The sequence below is a fragment of the Dunckerocampus dactyliophorus genome, chromosome 6, assembly GCF_027744805.1.
Source record: "Dunckerocampus dactyliophorus isolate RoL2022-P2 chromosome 6, RoL_Ddac_1.1, whole genome shotgun sequence".
Taxonomy (NCBI): Eukaryota; Metazoa; Chordata; class Actinopteri; order Syngnathiformes; family Syngnathidae; genus Dunckerocampus; species Dunckerocampus dactyliophorus.
Genome location: NC_072824.1, coordinates 19,984,370 through 20,006,716, shown reverse-complemented (window position 1 = coordinate 20,006,716; position 22,347 = coordinate 19,984,370). Strand labels below are relative to the sequence as shown.

At 39.4% G+C, this 22,347-nt stretch overlaps 2 protein-coding genes across 4 annotated transcripts; one reads left to right on the top strand and one right to left on the bottom strand.

Moving 5' to 3' along the window:
• Positions 1-486: 486 nt before the first annotated feature.
• On the bottom strand, positions 487-6,974 carry LOC129182860 (endoplasmic reticulum resident protein 27). Of its 3 annotated transcripts, XM_054779460.1 has the most exons (8): positions 5,463-5,725; positions 5,328-5,386; positions 4,995-5,080; positions 3,352-3,489; positions 3,162-3,278; positions 2,966-3,091; positions 2,215-2,412; positions 488-1,717 (listed from the first exon to the last, which is right to left on the bottom strand). In XM_054779460.1, the coding sequence occupies exons 2-8, from the start codon at positions 5,344-5,346 to the stop codon at positions 1,676-1,678; spliced, it is 726 nt and encodes a 241-aa protein (XP_054635435.1). In that variant the 5' UTR covers positions 5,347-5,386; positions 5,463-5,725; the 3' UTR covers positions 488-1,675. The 3 variants fall into 3 exon arrangements, with proteins under 3 accessions (XP_054635436.1, XP_054635435.1, XP_054635433.1); XM_054779461.1 differs by lacking the exons at positions 5,328-5,386; positions 5,463-5,725 and adding an exon at positions 6,796-6,974 and having other exon boundaries at positions 487-1,717; positions 2,215-2,337; XM_054779458.1 differs by lacking the exons at positions 5,328-5,386; positions 5,463-5,725 and adding an exon at positions 6,796-6,974 and having other exon boundaries at positions 491-1,717.
• A 7,098-nt stretch (positions 6,975-14,072) lies between these two features.
• LOC129182232 (retinal cone rhodopsin-sensitive cGMP 3',5'-cyclic phosphodiesterase subunit gamma-like) lies at positions 14,073-20,434 on the top strand. The gene is made up of 3 exons (XM_054778065.1): positions 14,073-14,210; positions 19,603-19,721; positions 19,811-20,434. The coding sequence occupies exons 2-3, from the start codon at positions 19,612-19,614 to the stop codon at positions 19,926-19,928; spliced, it is 228 nt and encodes a 75-aa protein (XP_054634040.1). The 5' UTR covers positions 14,073-14,210; positions 19,603-19,611; the 3' UTR covers positions 19,929-20,434.
• Positions 20,435-22,347: the final 1,913 nt, after the last annotated feature.

Here is a 22,347-nt window from a genome sequence, read left to right as displayed (position 1 = left end):
CTAAAAAAATACAAAGATTTGTCTTTAAATATATGTATAATTTTTAAAAATTGTATATACACTGTATATTTTTTATTATAAATATCAAAGGACCACTGGACAGCCCTGACATACATAGACAAAAGACAAGTAGATAAGATAAAAGCAGTGAACTGGAACAAGCTGGAACTATTAATGCAGACACCCCTATGTAAAAGCCAGCATTTCAAGAAATGCTGCAAACATTTGACAGACAGTACGAATTGCCTGTGTCCAATTCCTCAACTTTACAATATGAAAGATGACATAGTAAAGGAAATATCGCATTATTATGATAGAATTTTATTATATATAATCATAACAGTGTTGTTTTTGGTTTCAAAAATGTTGACAATAATATAATTTTCGCATCAATTTGTGAGACAGTAAGCATTTCAAAACGCACCTGCTTTGTTTTGTGACTCGGTTAAATAAAAAAAGTCTGTCCAGTCATATTTTTTTCATTGTACTTTTCTTGAAATGAATGTTAGTCTCAACGCGTCTTCTTCTCGTGGACCCAAACTCGTGCATCGGCTCATCTTGTGAAGTGGGTGTCTCGTGACACCTCTACTCTTCTGTGGTGAAAAAAGAAAGGATAGAACAGAAGAGGCGTTTGCCAGCCAACGACAGTCATTTAGGTGGAGTCGCCCTCACTGGCATTCCATTCACTAGTAACAAACAGTCATGGACCCACCTGAAACCAAAAGTGTATGTCTTGTGTTTATTTGTTAGAGGCTAAATGATTGAATCTTTTAGGAAGGGATGAAAGGATGGCATTGTGTGTGGGGGAGAGCTGGTGTCTCAGATCTCCCCCTCTGTGCAGAGATGGTTTTCCGACCTTGACGTAGATGGATTCCCTCACTCCTCTTTCAGACCATCTGTCTTCTCTGTCCACAATATGTACATTTTTGTCCTGTGCATTCCTCACTGCACTGGACAGCATACACCAGATTGTTTTTCTGGGTATGGGGCGTCCTGTCTTTGGGGTGTACGAGCCTTTTTCTTAAAGTGTTACCATGTTTGAAGTGCACCAATATTTGTGTTAGTTAAAACTTCTTCCGAGTTTCTCAGATAGACCTTTTACATGCGGAATAACAATGTTGCCACCGCCACTTCTTTGGCCTGAGGGTTGTGGGAACATGGCAGGTGTGTTTTCTGGACACACACTGACCCATACCTACTTTTTGACTCTCACGACCCACTGGAACACATACTGGGCATGATCAGAACTCTACAACAGAGCTGATAATGTTCCCACCAGCCCAACAACAACGAAGCTCAACAATCCAACTGGCTCGGGTGGGTGATGACCTTTGACCGCTGTCCAGAGTGCCCTGAGTGTCTTCCTGCTCTGCTGTGTGTCACTCTCCCTGAAGTGGTTGTGTTGTGGTTGTGACTATGACATTTGCGGGCAGACTGAAAAACCGTGCCAGCCTTTTCTGCAGCTTGTGGCCTCCGTCGTGCGGTCAGCGAAACAGGCCGCAGACGGACTCAGGCTCGTATAAACAGACAAAACACGACAAGACACACGATGGGCAGGCATGCAGCTGAGGATGCAGCGAAGGTTTCCTCTGGAAGAGAACGCGGTGAACTTTCACTGTTTGTTTTTATTTACTTTAGAACAACAGTTAAACCATTTACACATCTTATATCAGTCTTATAGCTCCGTTTTGCCTTCTGCTCCAGCTTGTGTCACATCCTGAAAAAGACAGCAAATGTTCCTTTTACTCCACAGTGAGGAGCCTGCATTACCCACAATTCATTAGGGCAGTTTTGATGTTTTTTTATAACTTTAAATGGTACATTGTCAGAAATATTTACATTTGGATTAATTTTTTGCACTAACGACTTAACTTTTGGTGCTACTTTTTGGACAAAAGTATTTTGATGCTAGGCTATTACCCCATACAGGAAGGGAAATTGGAAAATATGGAGTTAATTTTCCCTTTGCAGCAATAGCAGCTTGCAGCTCGGGGTGTAGTCCAATCCTGATTGATTGATTAAGAGATGTTTCTCAATGCTTTTGCCCACATAGTGTACCAATTCCAGAGCCAAACAGGTAAAGGTATGGTCCCAAGCTTTAAAAGACGCAAAAAGTGTTAAGGGTATACTATAAGCAGAGTACCACACCACTGGTAAGACATGCTAACCTTTAACCAGCAACTGTTGACATACAGTAGTTCAATGGCTGCTCACCTTCAGCTCCCCTCGCAAGAAGGACTGGCAGAACTCTCGCACACGCTCAGTAGAAATGGATCCCTCTGGCAGGAGCCACTTCATGTCAGAGTCACCGTCGTAGATGCCGACACGTGGGAGGTCCTTAGGCGTGAGACCAAAGTATCCCAGTGACCGCAAGTTGGACGTGACGGCTCCATTGATGAGCACAAATAAGAACTTAAAAACAGGTTAGTTAGTTTGTCAGTATGCGTTTGTGGTTGTGACTGGGTAATAGAAAGAAAGCGCCTATTTTCTTGTTATTAAATACGCCTCTAAACTTGAGCCCTGTCAGACCTCAGCTCAGTGTGCATGTAAAGTCATTGATTCCAAGAGTGTTTTGCTTTTTCTTGAGCTTTTTTGTGTGTCTTTTTGTGACGCCACCACAGATGGATACCAGTGATGAACCAGAAACTGAACTTATGGCAAACTAGGAAAGGGGTAAACACGTCTGCATCCTGCCTGCTCAGTACCAAAAGGCTGTCATCAAAAAGACACAGTGGTTAACTTCTTTTTCCACTTGTATGACGGTTACACCAACATCACGTCATGAAAGGTTGAGAATGTCTTTTAACACTTCTACAATAGCTAACAAAGGTTACGTAAAAAAACAACAAAGAACACTGCCTTTAAAGATAATGAAGGCATTAGGATGGTGACGGTTTTACCCCTATTTTGTACAGGAATTGTTTATAATATAAACCATTCAGAGGTCAGCCTTAGAGCTTCTCACCTGGCCTGTGAACTCTGGAGCCAAAGCCGCTAGCTGCTCCTTCAGCTCAGCATATTCTTTGCTTCCCCTGTTGGCAAAGAGCAGGAGGTGCGTCTTCACCTCTGAGTTGAAGATGCCCACGGCTGTCTACCGATAGAGACTTAGTTAAGGAGGAGTAAGCACACATTTTCAAGATTGTAAATCTCAGTGAACCCACCACTTGACTGTATTCTGTCACGTATCGGACCTCGTTTACAATGAAGAAGTTGACAAGACCGTCAGTTTCCAGCTTCTTGGCCTCAGGAACGACAAGGTTCTCTTGATGGTTATCTGCCTGGACACGAAGCACACACTTCAGCATTGTAAAAATATCCAAACATATAAGACACATGCATCTATGAGGCTACCTTTCTGAAGAGAGTGATGGTGTCTGATTTGATGCCATAGTCGGCCCACACCTCTTTCACGCCACTAATGGCCACAGGGACGGAATCGACCCGCTTTGCAGCTGCCACAAGTTCTTTGTAGCCGTGACTCTCCGCTCCCTACAACGCAATGCAATAGTTACCTGTTATTTCTGTATACAAACAAGTGCAACGCAATAAAGATGTTAATGCACATTCCACTGACAGCAAGCATGTGTAGAAAAAATGTCAAACAATGTTGTATTCACTGGTTAACACTGTTCTGCTGTGTAAAAGCTACAAGGAGTCACAGTAATGCCTTTGCAAATGTAAGACATTTGACACATGCACAATAAAAAGACTGGTTACACCAAGCAAAAACATTCTACTGCATAGTATTTAAAAAAGGAATGCATAAAATAAACTACAGTAAATGTATATTTAAAATGATGCAATGTACAAAATAGGTAGATGAAAATAAAGCACATGTATCCAAGGGTTGCTATGATCTCCTTTGATGTGCAAACAAGTAAATTAATGCAATACTCAAAAGAAAAGCATTTTAAGTATTTTAGCATGTAAAATAAAGTTTAATGTCAGCAGGACTTTGAGAAATTACATTAAATGTGATTATTACAACTATCGGTATCTATTAGCTTCTTAGTTATTATGATCTGGGGATTGCTATGATATGCTGAGATGTATTAATCATTATTGTTATTCATTAAAAACTGTATAAAAAAAGAGTATGTACAAGTCCACATATACAGGGCTTTTTTTTTTTTTTGCTAAATCCTTCTGGAATTCTGTTTTCATTCCCACACTCTGAATGTAAAAGGAATGGGCGATGAGAGAATTTTGGGACATATTTAAACATTTGAAGCACATCAAGAGTCTGTGTGGCTTCCTTTCCTCCTCAAAACCAAAAAGAAAAATGCAATTGGAAGAGTGGACGTGGTCGTAAAAGAGCGCAAGTGAGGTGGAAAAAATGCAGGAATGAGCACAGACTGTAAATGCTGGCTATTTGTGGGACACTGTTACACACATTTACACACACAATTCATTTCTTAAATCTGTCACTGGCCAGTAAAAATCAGTGCACTATGAGCTAATCCAATGAGGTTCATTTAGCCTATCATGAATACGTTCTAAACTGTTCTTTTTTCAGACCAGAGTTGGGCAGTTTTTCAGAGTGGTCACGTGATGAAGAAGACTGCAAGTGAGCAGTCGAAACTTTCAGGTATGAAAAACTAGATGGCTCTGGCCTGAAAAAAAGAACTGTTTAGAACGCGCTATGAGCTGTTTTGTTATTCTCATGTTAACCGGAGACGAACAGAGCTGCGCCCACAAGCCTTCAAATGTACTTCTTGTCAAGAGGCCAAGCGTCTTCCCCCGCACTGAGAGGACAGCCAAAGGCTGAGCGATATGTCAGAAAACCATTGCCCTCACTACAGCAACCATGCCACAGGTGTGGCAGGGACAGTTATATCAAGGCATATTTGGGACAGCATCACCAAGATGTGAATGGTGGGACCTCCGCATCGTCTCCTAATTTGGCTCTTTTATGTCTGGTTTGTGGTACGGAAGAGTAATACATGAAGTCACGAAAAAGTCCTCATGGCTTTCATTGAAGTGATTTTTCTGACCTCCAGGAATCCAATGACCACCACTTCAGCAGACTTGATGAAGGCTTCTGCAGCTTTGCTGTCATTCAGTCTGGGTAGCGTCCCATCTGAGAAAAAGCACATCAACAGCGTTGCATAAGACATTTTGGCAACATAATGTGTGTCTTATGCTCCACATAGCCCTTATCAATACTCTAAGCCTGTTTTTAAATATCTATTTACGTAGCTGGGTGTCCAAGACGTCCGGAGAGAACCAAGACTTTGATAAAAAAAAAATACAAACAAAAGGAACACTATATAGCAGATATAAACTCACATGATAGAATTAACTTAAATTGAGGAAGTTGTACTTACCTAAGGTAAATGCTACCATGCAAAAATGGGACGTTCATGATTAGCGTTGCCAACCATCCCTTGAAAAACGGAATCATCTCGTAATTAGAAATAAAAGTATGCGCCTTGTATTGAGCTAACAAAGGACGCACTTACCGTGAGAATCAAAACGTAGTCTGTAAAATGTCAACAGTCCACTGGCAACACCTTTGTCACAGGCTAAGCTAATCAAAGCCAGCATGTCAGATCACTCACCTATCAAATTCAATTCCATTCAACGTTTCTAGCATCTTTGTTTGGACACTTTGCCTGGCTGTTACTCAGCCTCCCATTGGCACAAGCTAGCTAGCTACAGTTATCCGCCTAGCCTCCGAGACTCCAAATGTGACTTTTTTTGTTTTTTTTTTACTACATTGACATTTTGTCTTTAAAACAAACAAGCAATGCAGTTGGTTCGGAGCTCGTGTTTGTCCGACAGGGAAGCTACAAGTGGCTATCACGTTCATTGGGTACCTGCTAACATACTGACATAGTACTAATTCTTTTTTTAAAGTGTCATTTAACAACTTTGCTCTCTTGTGTCTAAGTTGTTTAACAAACACATAGTATGTCCAGCTTTATCATAGCGAGTGTCACGGTGTGGCATGATGATAATGCTGGCGACCACCCCTCAGTGCAAAGACGAGACCCAATACACGCGGCTGAACTAAATAGAAGGGAAACTCAAATAGCAGCAGGTGCGAGTGATTAAGGGAAAAGTAAAGCACACCGAACACAGACGATGGCAAAACAGGAAGCAATACAAAATAAGAGGCCAAAACCGGAACTAATGCATGAAAAATGGAAAATAAACAGTAACTCCCCCCAAGGACAAATCGTAGACGTCCTAGAGTCCGAAGTAAAAAAAAGGAGTGGGTGGTGGGAGGACAAAAATGGCGGACTAGCACCTCTACTGAGTCCAATGGAGTCACTTGACTTACATATGCCCAATTCCTAAACGTATATACAGTACTGTATGCCTAAAACATGGGGTGTCCAAAGTGTGGCCCGGGGACCATTCGCGGCCCACATGTAATTTTTTGTTGGCGTGTAAAAATAAATTAAAGAAAACCCACATCAAAACATTACAAAAGAGGATTAGGCCTGCACCTAAAAGAAAAAAATGTTACAGAAAAAAAGTTAGCATAGCAAAGGCTGCATATATTCAACAACATTTTATAAACAAAAGGTGATTATCAAAGTCCTTCATTGGACACGTCTGGCCTAAAAATGATTCAAAACACGGTTTTGGGTAAGCAAGCAGTTAAGTGCATGTGTTTCTTTACCATGGAGCACCAACTACTGGCCTGGTCTTTCATTTGTTTTTGTGTCAGCGGGTCGGTATGTAACATTTAAACCCTTGCTCTGCAAATGTCAAACATGAGTTGTAAAGCGTGAAAAGCAGTCATGATCTTGGGATACAGTACATGTGTTGCATCAGTTTAGTTACCTTTCTCATTGGCAATGACGGATGACACCAGGACAAAGAAGAAAAGTCCAATTAGCATTTTTTTCACTGGAGTTTCCACTGCTTTGATAGAACGAGTCGACTAAAATGTTTGCAGCTTTTGTGGTTGCTACTACTGCTAGCGGTGATGGTAATAGTAGTAGCGGAGGCAGTTGTGATAAGAGGTTTCTTGGGAACCAGACAGTTGTTCTTGATAAGTTTGACTGCCAGGACATCAGATGACGTGTCGCCTCGGGACAGAGGACAGGGGTGTGTGCGTTTTTTTTTTCCATGCCTGTCAACATTTACATTTGGAAATAACGGAAATGTTCCCGAATATAAGGGGAAATTAGGTTAAATAATGTAAATTGTAGTCTTTCCACCAGAATTTCCACCACCAGCCCCCTCCCTCTAAACCTCCCCAACAGATGCCCCCAGCTGGGAGAGTTGGGAGGGAAGGGGTGCTGGTGTAATAACATAACTGCCTCCTGTGGTGCAACCGTGGTGCAAAGAAATATTGTCAGGCTAAAAAGAGGCAAGTCATTACTGCAAGTAATGGGATACATCTATGCCGCCTACAGAGACCGCTATTAAAACACCTCCAGAAACCTCAGACAAGGTTTTATGGTTTTATATGAGGGTTGTCAAATGATTAAACATTTTAATCAGATTAATCATAGTTTTAAAATGAATTAGTCATGATTAATCACCATTAGCAACTATGTCTGAAATATTCCCACTTTTACTGGACTTAATTAACAAAGATAAATGACAGTACAGGTGATATATACATATTTGTATGTACTAACAGCACCAAATGAACTGAATATGCCAATCAAGCTAATACTGTAGATACCACACAAGTCTAAAAATCTATTTGTCTAAAAATAGTCTCTTCAATAGTAGCAGAACATTTGAATCACACTTTAAACCGTGTTATTATGAGCAATGAGGAGTTGCGTTCAAAGACATCACGTAATTTAAGGTTAATGTACTTGTTTTCAGTGTTTTTTCCAGCATACTTTAATGTAGCAAATTGTACATCCGAATTAAGAGTTATGAAGTGAGCGATACAATGTTTTTTCATGTTTTTCTTGATATTCCTGTTTATTTACACACACACACACACACACACACACACGCATTATGAACCCTTTTTTTGTGATGTTCGGAATGTCCCTGAATGCATCTCGCGTTCTTGTAATGAGAAAGATGAAAGGACGAAGACGTGTGTGAGTTGGAGATACAGTATACAGGTGTAGACAGTATATGGTGTTGGAATTGTACTGCTGTTGATGTGTCCAGGTCAGAATGAAGTTAGAAAAGAGCATCAGACTCTGTGGGACTGTGTGGGGACGCTCCACTGAGAGGCGCGCTTGCTCTGGTGTGCATGCGTTAATTACACTAAAACATTTAACGTACTTAATGAAATAAATTCGTTATTTTTGACAGCCCTATTTTATATACAGTACATGCTGTAACCATGTAGTAAGGGGTACATTCATGTAGTAACGGGTACATGTAATACTTACAGTATTTTGCTGTATTTTGATCATTTTTAATCATTACTGGAACTTCCTTCCTGGGCGCATTGATTTCACATAGCGACATAGAAGCGAACGCTACACCTAGCATTAACTAATTAGCAGCAGTGGCGTCAGCTCCAATATGTAAAGTTACCTTTTGGTAGTGGCTTGAGGCACTGTGAGCGGGTGTGAGGTGAAGCTAGTCGCTAGCCGGCTAGTAACTAGTTGGTGTGATGTGGCGAGGTGTCACTACGCCATTAACGTAGCTTAACAATGTTAATAATAATATTAATAACAATGTGACTGTCGCTTGGTTAACACGTGTGCTCATGTTTCACATAAGCATAGTGGATGATGGGCAAAATTCCCAAAAAGTGCAGTTTTCCTTTGAAAAATGGGTTTAATTTTTTAAAATTAACTGCACGTTATCAAAGTAAGGGCCCGATATTGTTATACTTACTGAAGTGTTCATGTGCATGATATACTGTATGTTATGATAAACAAAAGTGTAACTTTTTTTTTCATTTAATTGAACTTAAAAATTAAAAATATTTACTAAAATAATGACCAGAAAATGTGAAAAATCTGAAAAAAGCTGTGTGGGTTAAAATAAGGCTGCTGTAAATCCCCATAATGTTGTGTGAGTTAAATTACAAGGGCACGTCAAAGTAATCTAATAGTGCTTGTACTTATCCATCATAAGCTTCTAGCAGGCGGGGATGAAACCTAGTAATGGCCTTCTGAAGAAGACCTTCTGGTTGCATTTTGGTTGGTTGTCCACATGGGGGACACAATTCCTGCACAGAGACGTAACTACAAGAGCTGATCCTGTATCTTCAGTTTGCATTGTTACCAATGGTCAGTGGCGGATCTGGCTTGAACATTATAGCGACCTAATTTACCTTATTTATTATGTATTGTGTAAAACTAAGACATGAATAACATCAAATTAAAAGCACAAAATGAATGCCGACCCACCATCCACCAGTTCAAGCCTGGAGTTTTTCCAGAGAGATTATTACATATACATGTGTGACATGTGTGATAACAGGCAGTGTGCTAGCATGAATTAACTTGAGACAAATGTGCGCATTAGCACTCAATAAGTCATCAAAACTTACCTTCATGCATTCCCACATAGTACCAGCATTTGACACCAAATATGAGGTGAAAAAAAATGGTAAAAATACAGTAGTAGTCTACTGTACTACTGTACTACTAAAAAAAATAAATAATGGAAATTATTTTTTCTTTCTGTGCGGCCCGGTACCAAATGACCCACAGCCCAGTACCGGGCCATGGCCGGGGGTTGGGGATCACTGCCTTACACCATCTGATTGCACTGTTTGCTAAACTGGCTGACATAAAGACATTGTATGAGTTCTTCACTCAGTCCATTTCATAATTCTACTCCACATACTGATATGCAAATGGTTTTACAGAGTACACATGAATTTAGGTAAAATACTAAGTAAATAATACACATAACTAAAGACAAAAAAACTTTTTTTTGGACAACGAAGGAAAAAAATCCAAATTTTAACATACATGCTTGATGTTGGACAGAAACAGACAGATAGCGCACAGCCCCCCCCCAAAAAAATACAGAAAAAAATCATCTTTAATCATTAAAAATGACACAAATGACATGATAGATTTGGTGATCATCTGCATTTTTCGTCTATTTCTTCCTACACACTTGGTGCTGTTGGTTTCCATTCATTTTGTAGAATTGTGCACACATTATAATATGTGTTGTATTGCTAAAGCACAGTCAATAATTGCTGGCTAAACGCTTGCTGATGAAGTTCATTTAAAGCAAAGGTGTCCCACGTGCGGCCAAGGGGCAAATTAACGGTTACAGCTGGTTTTTTTCAGCACATTCTAAAAATACAGTTAAACAAAAAAAAAAAACAAAAGCAAAATGGTAAAAAGAACAGTAATTTTACAAGAATAAAGATAAGCTGAAATATTAAAGCTTAAAATATGTCATTTTTTAAATAGTCATAATATGAGAAACAAACAAACAAAGAATAAAGTTGCAATTTTAGGAAACTAGTTCGGTTACAAGTTATAATGCTACCATAATAAAGTTCACATTAATCATACAGTACGCTTTGTCGCCCGTCATACAAAGCCGAGATGCAGGCTATTTCTTCTGTAGATATGAAAAAAATCTTTACATATCTCATTGGGTTGGTTTTAAAAAATCCTTTGATTTTTCAGTGTGCGGCCCTCGGTAGAAAAAGTTTGGACCCACCTGATTTAAGGTCTCGGCAGACAGGATGTAACCAACAGATTACTTGAAACATAATAAGTACTGTGAACTTATCAGTTTGCATGAGACGCTCCAGCAGATCAAGCTGACAACTTGATGCTTCTTTGAAGAGAGTTTAGGGGTGAAAGAAGGTCGTGATGTAATGCAGGTAAACCTCAGCTTGCTGGATTACTCTCAGCTCTCAACTCTGCAGCTATTTCACAAAGATCCCTTACACAACCTATAACTCGCTTGACCTCATGCCATGTGTTGGTAATCCTGAGACCCTGCTCTTGATGCGGTACGCGTTTCACTTATGCAATGTGCACTGCTCGTTTGTAATACACAACAAGAAAAATACATTCTGGCAAAAAAACAACCCAGAAACGATAGCTTTGTCTCAATATTGGAAAAAAAAATGCCTATAAGAAAAGTGTGACTGTCATAAAACCCTTAATCATTGCCATACAAGAGTAAAATAAGTTAATCATGAAGAAGTGTGATAAAAAGGTATTTGCTGAAGTGTAATTAACATTCTCAACTGTCAAAAAAAAAGCATCAAAAGAATGTGAACTTAAGAACAATAGAACTGATTTATGTGTGATCTGTGGCAACCACACTAAAAAATCCCCCCCTTAAAAGAAACTATACATACATTTAAATATATGTTAGAGTGTTGGTGTGGGGAGTACTCAGTGTACAGTGTATGCAGTACTATATGTGTTTGCCACTCAAGAATGTCATGTGTGTATCACATGTGCACTGACACATACAGTACACTGTGGCACTGGAGGGTCAAATAGAATACACCCAATGGAAGAAAAGAACGTGTTATTGGCAATATATATTTTCATTTTATGTTCAATACAGAGTTGTGATTTCATGTCTTTACTATTATTCATTTTTGTAGTATTTTCCCTGGTATACATCTGTTCCCATCCGCTTTAACTGCCCTTGCTCTCCTTTTATGAGGCTTGGGGGGGAAAACAACACAATAAAGTCTTTATAAGTGTCTTTATGTGAATATCTGTGACTAAAACAATTCAAACATAAACAATCACAGTGAATGGTAATTATGTTACAACAAATACTGTCAATAAAAGAGTGAAATGGCAGTAAAATGAAAACACGGTAGGACATAAAAAAACACCTCTTTTCCTGCGTGCCTCGTTCCATATAAAAAACACACATTTGCCACTGCAGTAGTAAGATTGTTTCACTTTTGCGAGACCAAAACAGATTATTTGTCAGCGGACCAACCTCTCTTGTGCTGAGTGCCCTAATCTCTTTTGTACCAGCACATCCACAAATAGCTGGCTTTAAATCAGCGTTTATTTACAGTTCATCTGTGGTAAACATAGACGCTGCTGTTGTGTGAGAGTGTTACAGTAAATATGGGTCACATTTTTTGTCTCCAACATGACACGTTAGACACCTTCACACGCACGATACACTTACTGTAGTTGTTCACACAGCACATGTATATCAAGTAGGGCTGTCAAATGATGAACATTTTTAATTGGATTTGTCACACTATGTCTGAAATATACCCATTGCTGCTGTATTTTATTGAAAGAAAGATAAATGACAGGGCAGGATTATATATATTTGGATGTATTAGCAGTGCCAAATTGAACCGAAAACTTAAAGCAAGTTAAGAGATGGCACACGTGTCTGAAAATCGATATATCTAACACTGGTTTCTTTAATCGCAGAATATTTGAATCAGACTTCAACGGCGTTATCATGAGTGACGAGGAGTTGCGTTGAAGGACACCACGTCATTTACGATGACTTTGCATGTTTTGAGTGAACTTTCTGGGATTTCTGAGCAGACAGCGTGCAGCAAATTGTACCTCCGCATTCCGAGTTACAAAGTGAGTGATAAGAATATCCACTTATTGTTTTTCTTTGCATGTGTGTTTATTTAGACCACCCATACACGCTTAATAAAGACGTTGTTGTGATGTTCCGAATGTCCGTGAATGCATCTCGCAGTCTGTCTAGTGACAATGAGGAAGTGCCGTTGCGATGACGAATGGACTACAGACGTGTTCGTTTGGAGTTGGAGATTAGTGATGGAAATTTTGGCTCTTTTTAGAGAGCGGGTTCTTTTGGCTAAGTTCACTAAAAAGAGCCGTCTCTTTTGGCTCCCAAGTGGCTCCTCAGATTTTTTGTGTTGCCTTGAATTCATCTATTACCAAAATGATATGTATTGTGTAAAATGAATAACTAATGTAAAACATACATGACATAAAATGTTTATTTTAGACAAATTAGGTCAAAATAGGTCAAATCTCTTCATGCGGCTCTAAGAGCACCACAGCCAATGACATTCGCGTTTAACAGAAAAAAATAAGGGGAAAAAACTCATCAGCTCCCAATTGGCTCCCAACGACGCAAACCGGCTCCTGTCTTTCATTGCACATAGGACAGGGGTGTCCAAAGCGGCCTGCAGCTGTTTTTTTAACAGCCCTTGACACATAAAAAAAAGAGCAGTAATTTTTTGAGAATGATGTCAAAATATTAGGAGAATAAAGTTATACTCTTCTAACAATCTTTTAACAAAAATGTCATAATTTTATGAGAAAAATATTATGAAAAAATATATTTAATATTATAAGCATAAAGTTGAAATATTAAAGAAAAAAAGGATGTTTTGTTTAAAAGTCATCATGTCATGAGAAAAAGTTTATATTAATAATACTTAATTAATGTCACCTTTTTTCTTTAACGATATAATAACATGGGTTGGTTTACCATCCATCCATTTTCTATGCCACTTATCCTCACCGGGGTCGCAGGTATGCTGGAGCCTATCCCAGCTGACTTCGGGGAAAACCTTGGGCTGGTCGGCAGCCAATGGGAGGGCACATATAGACAAACAACCATTCACACTCACATTCATACCTATGGGCAATTTAGAGTCTCCAATGAACCTAACATGCATGTTTTTGGAATGTGGGAGGAAACCGGAGTACCCGGAGAAAACCCACACATGAACTCCACACAGAAAAGCCCAATAGAGATTTGAACCCAGATCTTCTCCTGACTGTGTGGCCAACATGCTAACCACTTGGCCACCGTGCGGCCGGGTTGGTTTACAAAGTGTACAATATCAAAGTGCCCCGGATCCTTTGATTTTTCAGTGTGTGGCCCTCAGTGGAAAAAAAGGTTTGGACACCCCCAGTTTAGCGTATCTATGTATGAATTTTTAGCATGTATTGAAGTAAACATCCTTGTATTTTTCTATATGTGGCCCGGGGTTTAAAAAGGTTGGACCCCCCCCTTATGTGGTACATAATATTATTTTGTATTCAAGAGTAATTCTGACACATTGATCAAACACTGGCATTGTTCAGTGTACAGTAGCTGTTTGTTGAGCGTTACTGTCCATACTTCCTTATGTAAGAATGTCCAGCCAGTGTTCTCACATGGACACCCACCCCTCACCCTGCAAACTAAAATAACCTTGAGGTCAATTATGGAGCCAGGGTGTGAACGCTGAGGTGGGACACGTACCTGTGAGGGGGATTAGCGCTGCCAGTATAAAAGAGATGAGAGCAGACCAAACGGCACAGAGACGCAAAGTAAGACGCCAGAAAAGAAAGAAGTGAGACACTCAGCATCAGCAGGTAAGAAGACACTTTCTTCTTCCAGCATTAAGTGACACTTGGAGACTATGTTAGCGGCACATACCTTTTTATCACTTTAGAATTTTATTCCATTCAAATTTATACATAAACATAGTTGCCTTAAATTAATGTGTATCTGTATGTTACCTTTTATTTGAAATATTTCATGTCAGCATTCAGATAATTGCACGTTTTTCCTTAATTTACTAAAAAAAAAAAAATAGAAGGCTTACGTCGCCTAATATTTTTAGTAATTGTTATTTACCTTACATTTTTTTTTACTTTTTTTATATGTATTTAGTATTTTACTAAGCACAAAAAAATGTTTATATTGGAAAAGAGCTGATTTAATTCTACCTCTTTTCCATATCTCAACAATTACTCACAGTTTGATATTATAGATATTATTCGTATATCAATATAACATTGACATCACTAGTAGTAATAGTATATTAAGCAGATAGTAGCTATTGAATAAAAAGTAAAGATACTTTTCTAAATGATTACAATACATTTTTGAGGGTTTATTTTTACTTTGGGAAAAAAATATAAAAAGTCTTATTTTACTTTGTGTTTATTACTAGTTTTGAACCATTAAACAAATAAAGGTATATTGATTAAACACAGATTGAATTCATTATCTAATTCAGGGGTCTTAAACACAATTTACCTGGGGGCCGCTGGAGGTAGAGTCTGAGTGAGGCTGGGCCGCATCAAGTATTGGGAGCAGGGCTGGGAATCTCGAGGTACCTAACGATACGACACGCGATACGAGGCTCACAATAACAATAATATCTTGATACAGTAATAGGGTGAATCAAACAAAGAAGTAATTTCACTATTGATATTTTGCTGCTTTCAGCTGGGATAGGCTCCAGCTTACTCGTGACCCGTGAAGACAGGGGGTTTAGAAAATGGGTGGAATTTTGTTACCACATTTTTTGAGTGACTCACTCACTCTTAGTTCAGTGTAGGCTTATGTGTGCATCCTGCGAGTAACACTGGCTTGTCGCAGGCCGTATTACTGTAATCTTTGAAGACAAGTCGCGGGCTGCAAAATGTGACTCGGTGGGCTGCAAATGGCCCACGGGCCATGAGTTTGAGACCCCTGACTTAGCCCTTGCGGGACGCATTTACAGTAGTCTTTCCTGTCAAGTCGCGGGCCGCAAAATGTGACTTTGCGGGCCTCTGATCTAACTGAATGCAACACATGCTTCACACTTCTGTCTGCATTCATCTGCACATGGTTAGTAAAATAGTAAACCTAACCCGAACTCAAATATCAGTGATTTGCAGGAGGAAAACTTATTCAGTTTGTGTTAATGTCTGGGAAACTTGGACTGATCCAAAACAAGGCCAGCAACTTTCGTCAAATCAGTGAAAAAGTCATGAAAAACGGCCAATTTCCAAATGAAATCAGGTAACATATGTAGAAAATTGGACCTGTTAGACTTTCACAATAAACTGAAACTCAGAGTTATTTACCTGTTGAAAAGCACCATCACGTTGTAATCCATGTGGAAGAGCACTTTTCTGCAACACAAGAAATGTCAGATTAAAAAAAGACTTCAATTAGTTGTCCGATACGCAAACCACCTTAACCCGTGTGTGTGTGTGTGTGTGTGTGTGTGTGGGGACAAAGATCTGTTTACACAGTCACGTCATGGGGACCGATTTCGGTATGGGGACCAAAAATCAGGTCCCCATAAAGAAAATGGTATTAAATTAACCCAGAAGCTGTTCTGAAGGTGCCCGTGTGGTTTTTAGCATTGGCCCACAACACATGGTTTTCAATGGCTGTGTGTGTGTGTGGCATGCCCACAAGCTCCCCCAGTAGTTTGTGGCTGGTACTGCACACACTCGCTCTCCACACACACTTTTCCATAAATGGTTGGGTGCCGCCCACTTCCTGGTCCCCATAAGGAATGATTATAGAAGAATTTACAAGTCAAGAATTTGTGTGACACAAGGTAAGTGCATTTGTGTGACAAATTAGAATTACCTGAATAAGTGTTCAACTGTCATTCAACTTACAGGAAAGTTATAGTTAGTGCAGCTAGCTTGCTGCAGCAGGGGAGTGCATAATCTTGAGAGGTGTGTATGTTTTTGGCCTTCTCCTGTATGTTGATAGACTGTTAAAAAAACAAAGACATGAGGGCCAAAAATAGATACTTCTCAAGATTATGCACTCCAACTTTACAACAGTTTAAAACTACATGTCATAGCCAGTTTAAGACAAGTACACAAAGAGGTTCAATGTAATATATCGAATAATATATGCACTCGGTGTGTTGAAGGTGTGTTGTGGGGACACCGTCAAGGCCCAGACTACATTGATGACAAACCAAAAAAAAAAATCCCTGTGAAGTTTAAAATTCTGCTCAAGTACTGCACTTGCACACAACCTCTAAATGTAGTATGTTAAACACCTTAGTGTACAAGTACATTGCCATCACAACAAACATTTTCCCACATAACAAACGTTTAGAAGACATTTCACCAGTGTGTGCCCCCAATCTACTGCGAACAAGTACACAAAGATGTTCTATGTAATATATGTAGAAATGTAGTGATCGTGCAATACTTGTAGCATAATTTAAACTTCACAGGAATATTTTTTCCTTGTTAATAAACAGTGTATTTTGGACATTTACGGCGTCCCCACAACACACCTTCCACCAGAGTCTGGGTACACACTCTTTGTGAAAATATTGGAGAATCAGTTTCATCCACAGTTTTCACACACAGGGTCAGGTCAAATTCTTGTCGAATGTGTGTTGTGGGGACGCCGTCAAGGCCCAGACTACATTGATGATAAACCAAGAAAAAAATCCCTGTGAAGTTTAAAATTCTGCTCAAGTACTGCACTTGCACTCAACTTCTAAATGTAGTATGTTAAACACCTTAGGGTGCAAGTACATTGCCAGCACAGCAAACATTTTCCCACATAACAAACGTTGAGAAGACATTTCACCAGTGTGTGCCCCCAATCTACTGCAAACAAGTACACAAAGATTGTAAATGTAATATATGTAGAAATGTAGTGATCGTGCAATACTTGGAGCATAATTTAAACTTCACAGGAATATTTTTTCCTTGTTAATAAACAGGGTATTTTGGACATTTACGGGGTCCCCACAACACACCTTCCACCAGAGTCTGGGTACACACTCTTTGTGAAAAATTGGAGAATCAGTTTCATCCACAGGTTTCACACACAGGGTCAGGTCAAACTCTTGTCAAAGATGTGTTGTGGGGACGCCGTCAAGGCCCAGACTACATTGATGATAAACCAAGAAAAAAATCCCTGTTGGGTTTAAAATTCTGCTCAAGTACTGCACTTGCACTCAACTTCTAAATGTAGTATGTTAAACACCTTAGGGTGCAAGTACATTGCCAGCACAACAAACATTGTCCCACATAACAAACGTTGAGAAGACATTTCACCAGTGTGTGCCCCCAATCTACTGCGAACAAGTACACAAAGATGTTCTATGTAATATATGTAGAAATGTAGTGATCGTGCAATACTTGGAGCATAATTTAAACTTCACAGGAATATTTTTTCCTTGTTAATTAACAGGGTATTTTGGACATTTACGGGGTCCCCACAACACACCTTCCACCAGAGTCTGGGTACACACTCTTTGTGAAAAATTGGAGAATCAGTTTCATCCACAGGTTTCACACACAGGGTCAGGTCAAACTCTTGTCAAAGGTGTGTTGTGGGGACGCCGTCAAGGCCCAGACTACATTGATGATAAACCAAGAAAAAAATCCCTGTGAAGTTTAAAATTCTGCTCAAGTACTGCACTTGCAGTAAACTTCTAAATGTAGTATGTTAAACAACTTAGGGTGCAAGTACATTGTCAGAACAACAAACATTTTCCCACATAACAAACGTTTAGAAGACATTTCACCAATGTGTGCCCCCAATCTACTGCGTACAAGTACACAAAGATTGTAAATGTAATATATGTAGAAATGTAGTGATCGTGCAATACTTGGAGCATAATTCAAACTTCACAGGAATATTTTTTCCTTGTTAATAAACAGGGTATTTTGGACATTTACGGGGTCCCCACAACACACCTTCCACCAGAGTCTGGGTACACACTCTGTGAAAAATTGGAGAATCAGTTTCATCCACAGGTTTCACACACAGGGTCAGGTCAAACTCTTGTCAAAGGTGTGTTGTGGGGACGCCGTCAAGGCCCAGACTACATAGATCATAAACCAAGAAAAAATCCCTGTGAAGTTTAAAATTCTGCTCAAGTACTGCACTTGCAGTAAACTTCTAAATGTAGTATGTTAAACACCTTAGGGTGCAAGTACATTTCCAGCACAGTAAACATTTTCCTACATAATAAACGTTTAGAAGACATTTCACCAGTGTGTGCCCCCAATCTATTGCGTACAAGTACACAAAGATGTTCTATGTAATATATGTTGAAATGTAGTGATCGTGCAATACTTGTAGCATAATTTAAACTTCACAGGAATATTTTTTCCTTTTTAATAAAGAGGGTATTTTGGACATTTACGGGGTCCCCACAACACACCTTCCACCAGAGTCTGGGTACACACTCTTTGTGAAAATATTGAAGAATCAGTTTTATCCACAGTTTTCATCCACAGACAATATGACCTGTGACCAGTACATCCTACATCTGAAGTTGCTGGAGCAAAACACTTACACTGCTGACATCAGAGCACAAATGAATGCATAGTTGTTGCATTATTGTCCATTCAACGTTTAAATCTGAAATCTGAAATGTGATAGTAATAGTTGATTTCTTGATCTCTTGATCAAAAACCTTTTTAATATATGTGACAATCTGAACATGTCATTGGTAATATATTTGTTGCAAAGTCCCTTCAAATCACATTGGTAATATACTTGTTGCAAAGTCCCCACTAATCACATTGGACTTGGTGTGAAGTATGCAAATATTATGTTAATGAGGTCCCCATTAACCGTGTTTTCTTGATTTTTTTTATGTCCCCACATAGCACGAGAAAATTCATTACGTCAACAATTTAGATATTTGAAGTCGTGTATAAGCTTATAAAAATGTGGTTAGAGTACCTGATTTTTTTCATCCTTGTAGCACCTTTAGAAAGGGTGGTACTCACAAGTGACGATAAAAAATATGGTCCTCAAAAAACATGGAAACGAGAAGGTGTGTGTGTGTGTGTGTGAGGAAGTAGGTGAATTGTAGCTATTCTGGTGTTGACTTGTACAATGTGTCCCAGTAATCTTTAAAGCCAGAGTGTTAAAAATAGCTTTGTGGAACACACACACACTTAAGACCACTTCATGTGCAGGTGAGATCATCCCAAACAGCTTTAGAGGAAAAGCACTTAAGCACTTCTTAACTTGTGTTTTCAGCAAATAACGATGGCAGACACTGCAGTTGCAACCCCCGCCGACAAGAAGGCGCCCCCCAAGTTCAAGCAGAGGACCACTCGCACGTTCAAGAGCAAGGCCCCTAAGCCAGGCCAGAAGGGGTGAGTACTTGTAGACTGCAGGTTGTCCATAGAAAGTGTGTGTGTGTACCTGTCCCGGTGCACTCGTGATGCATGTCTTCTTTGTGCAGATTTGGAGATGACATTCCCGGCATGGAGGGTCTGGGCACAGACATCACGGTGGTCTGTCCTTGGGAGGCCTTTGGTGACATGGAGCTCAGTGACCTGGCCAAATACGGAATTGTCTAGAACGCCTCCTCCATGAGTGTCATTCCTCTCTGCTCGGATTTACCTGAAACCTGTTCTCCGCTTGAACCCTACACTCTCTCTACCACCTCCCCGCTATTACCAAACTACCTCATGGCATCTTAGGCACAAAATGTAATCTTGAGGAAATTTGGGTAGCCCAAACTAATGCTAAGTTACCATATAATAGTGATGCATCCATACAGTACATATATATACCGCAATACTACAGTAGTATATGCTTCACTGGACACGTTGCACTTTTAGATGCATCTTTAATGGACTACATGTTCTTAGCACCTGTGATCATTTTTTATCACCAGTGCTTCCCGTACCTCCTTCCCTTTTCCTGCCGTTATTGCTCCATGACCCCCCCACCTTGAGCATGATTTACTTATTGTACAGCTGGTGTTGAAAGATATGTATTTATTTTTATGAGCTACTAGACACATGCGTGTCAACCTGCAGCAATGGCAGCCACAGTCAATAAAGATCTGTTCCCAAAGGAGTGTCTTGTGGTGTTTTATGTGATCTGCGACAATGTCAGTCAGTCCCAAGTTTTTCACGCAACATTCACAGGCAGCATTTTGCACAGGGGCTGCAAGCTGAACTTCAAGTAAAGCACGAATCAGTACTGTTGCATACCATGATGCAAAAGTGATTCAATTTGGCATGCTTCAACCACTCAAAGAAGCAAAATTTATGAAAATTCACCATTAAAAGTATGGTTTGGTCACGTGGACACAAATTAAAGCTGAACTTATTGCTATAAAGGTGCACGATGTTTAATGAGCAGTCCACGAAGAGACTTTATTCAACTTGACTTATCAAGCGCTTTCATTGCCTTTGCTGCCCTCCAGCGGCCAATTTAGGATTTAAATGCCACCATATGACCTTTTTATGCTACAGTATGTGTACAACTACGTAATATCTTAATACTGTACAGCAGTGGTCCCCAACCTTTTTTGACCCACGGACAGGGGGAGGGGGGTCGTACATTATAGCTATCTAATTTAATGCATCTTATTTATTGTGTATCGTGTAAAACTAAGACATGAATAACATCAAATTAAAAGCACAAAATGAATACCGACCCACCATCCACCAGTTCAAGCTTTTTTCCCAGAGAGATTATTACGTCGCTGTTTGACGTGTGTGGCAACAGGCAGTGCGCTAGCATGAATTAACTTGCACATTAGCACTCAATAAGTCATCAAAACTTACCTTCATGCATTCCCACATAGGATCAGCATTTGAGACCAAATATGAGGTGAAAAAAAAATGGTAAAAATACAGTAGTAGTCTATCTGCGGCAACTTCCAGTACTTTTGTGTGTTTATGTGGTAATAAATGCTAATACTAATTTAATTCAAGGTTTTTCAATTTAAACTATTTATCTCCCGATATATAAACCTTAACAACCTTAACAACAACCTTAACAAACCTTGCAGGGGTCATCCCTCCCCTGATCTAAATCCAATTGAGAACATTTGGGGATGGATGGCAAAGGAATTTTACAAAAATGTACATCAGTTCCAGACGGTGGATGCCCTCCAGTGAATCTTTCCCACCTGGAGCAACATTCCCACTAGCCTCCTGGAAACACTGGTGTCACGCATGCCCAAACCAATTTTTCAGCTGATTAACAAGAATGGCACAGCTACTCATTACCGATTCCTTTTTATTTCTATTTCAGAGGTGGTGTCAGGTTTTATGGTCTTAAAACGTTTGATCAGCTGATGAACAGCCCATTTCACTTTAATGCTTGTTTGCAATAAATTGCTTTCTCTTTTTTTTTTTCTCTCACTCGCATTTCTTCTTTTTGCATTTCGAAGCTCTACTTAAAGACTCCTCCAGTTCCAAAAAGGCAAAATTTACATTCTTGCAATTTTTCAACTGGTCTTAAAATTTGTAACATTTGTTGCTGTTTGCAGTTTTTCCCCATTGGAAATGACAGGAATTGAATGAATAAGTTCCAGTCATGAGTCACAACCATATAACTTTTATTTACTGTACAGCGGCTTAAAATCCAAAGTTTTGTGCAACTTTAGAAGGATTTTTTTTCCTGAAAATGCAAATTCTGAACTCTGACTTGTTCCACTGTGTATCTGTGATAAAATAATAATAAAAAAAAATCTGTCTGGTGTATACTATCGATGGATCATGTCTGATGTTGTATTAGTGCTAAGGTTCCTGTTCAGATTAGCGTATAAATCCACAACACACATCCACATCAATAGATTAGGTCAAAGTGAGCCTATCCTCCAGCAACAAAGTTAGTTGGGCTCCACTCCTGCCTGAAAAATGTATTTTCCGGAGCATGTGATGTGCTTAAGGAACAACAAAAAAAAAATCGATTCATTTTAACTTTAAGCATAACTGAATTCAGTTTTGAAAAATGTTTTTCCTCTAGCTGCTGCAC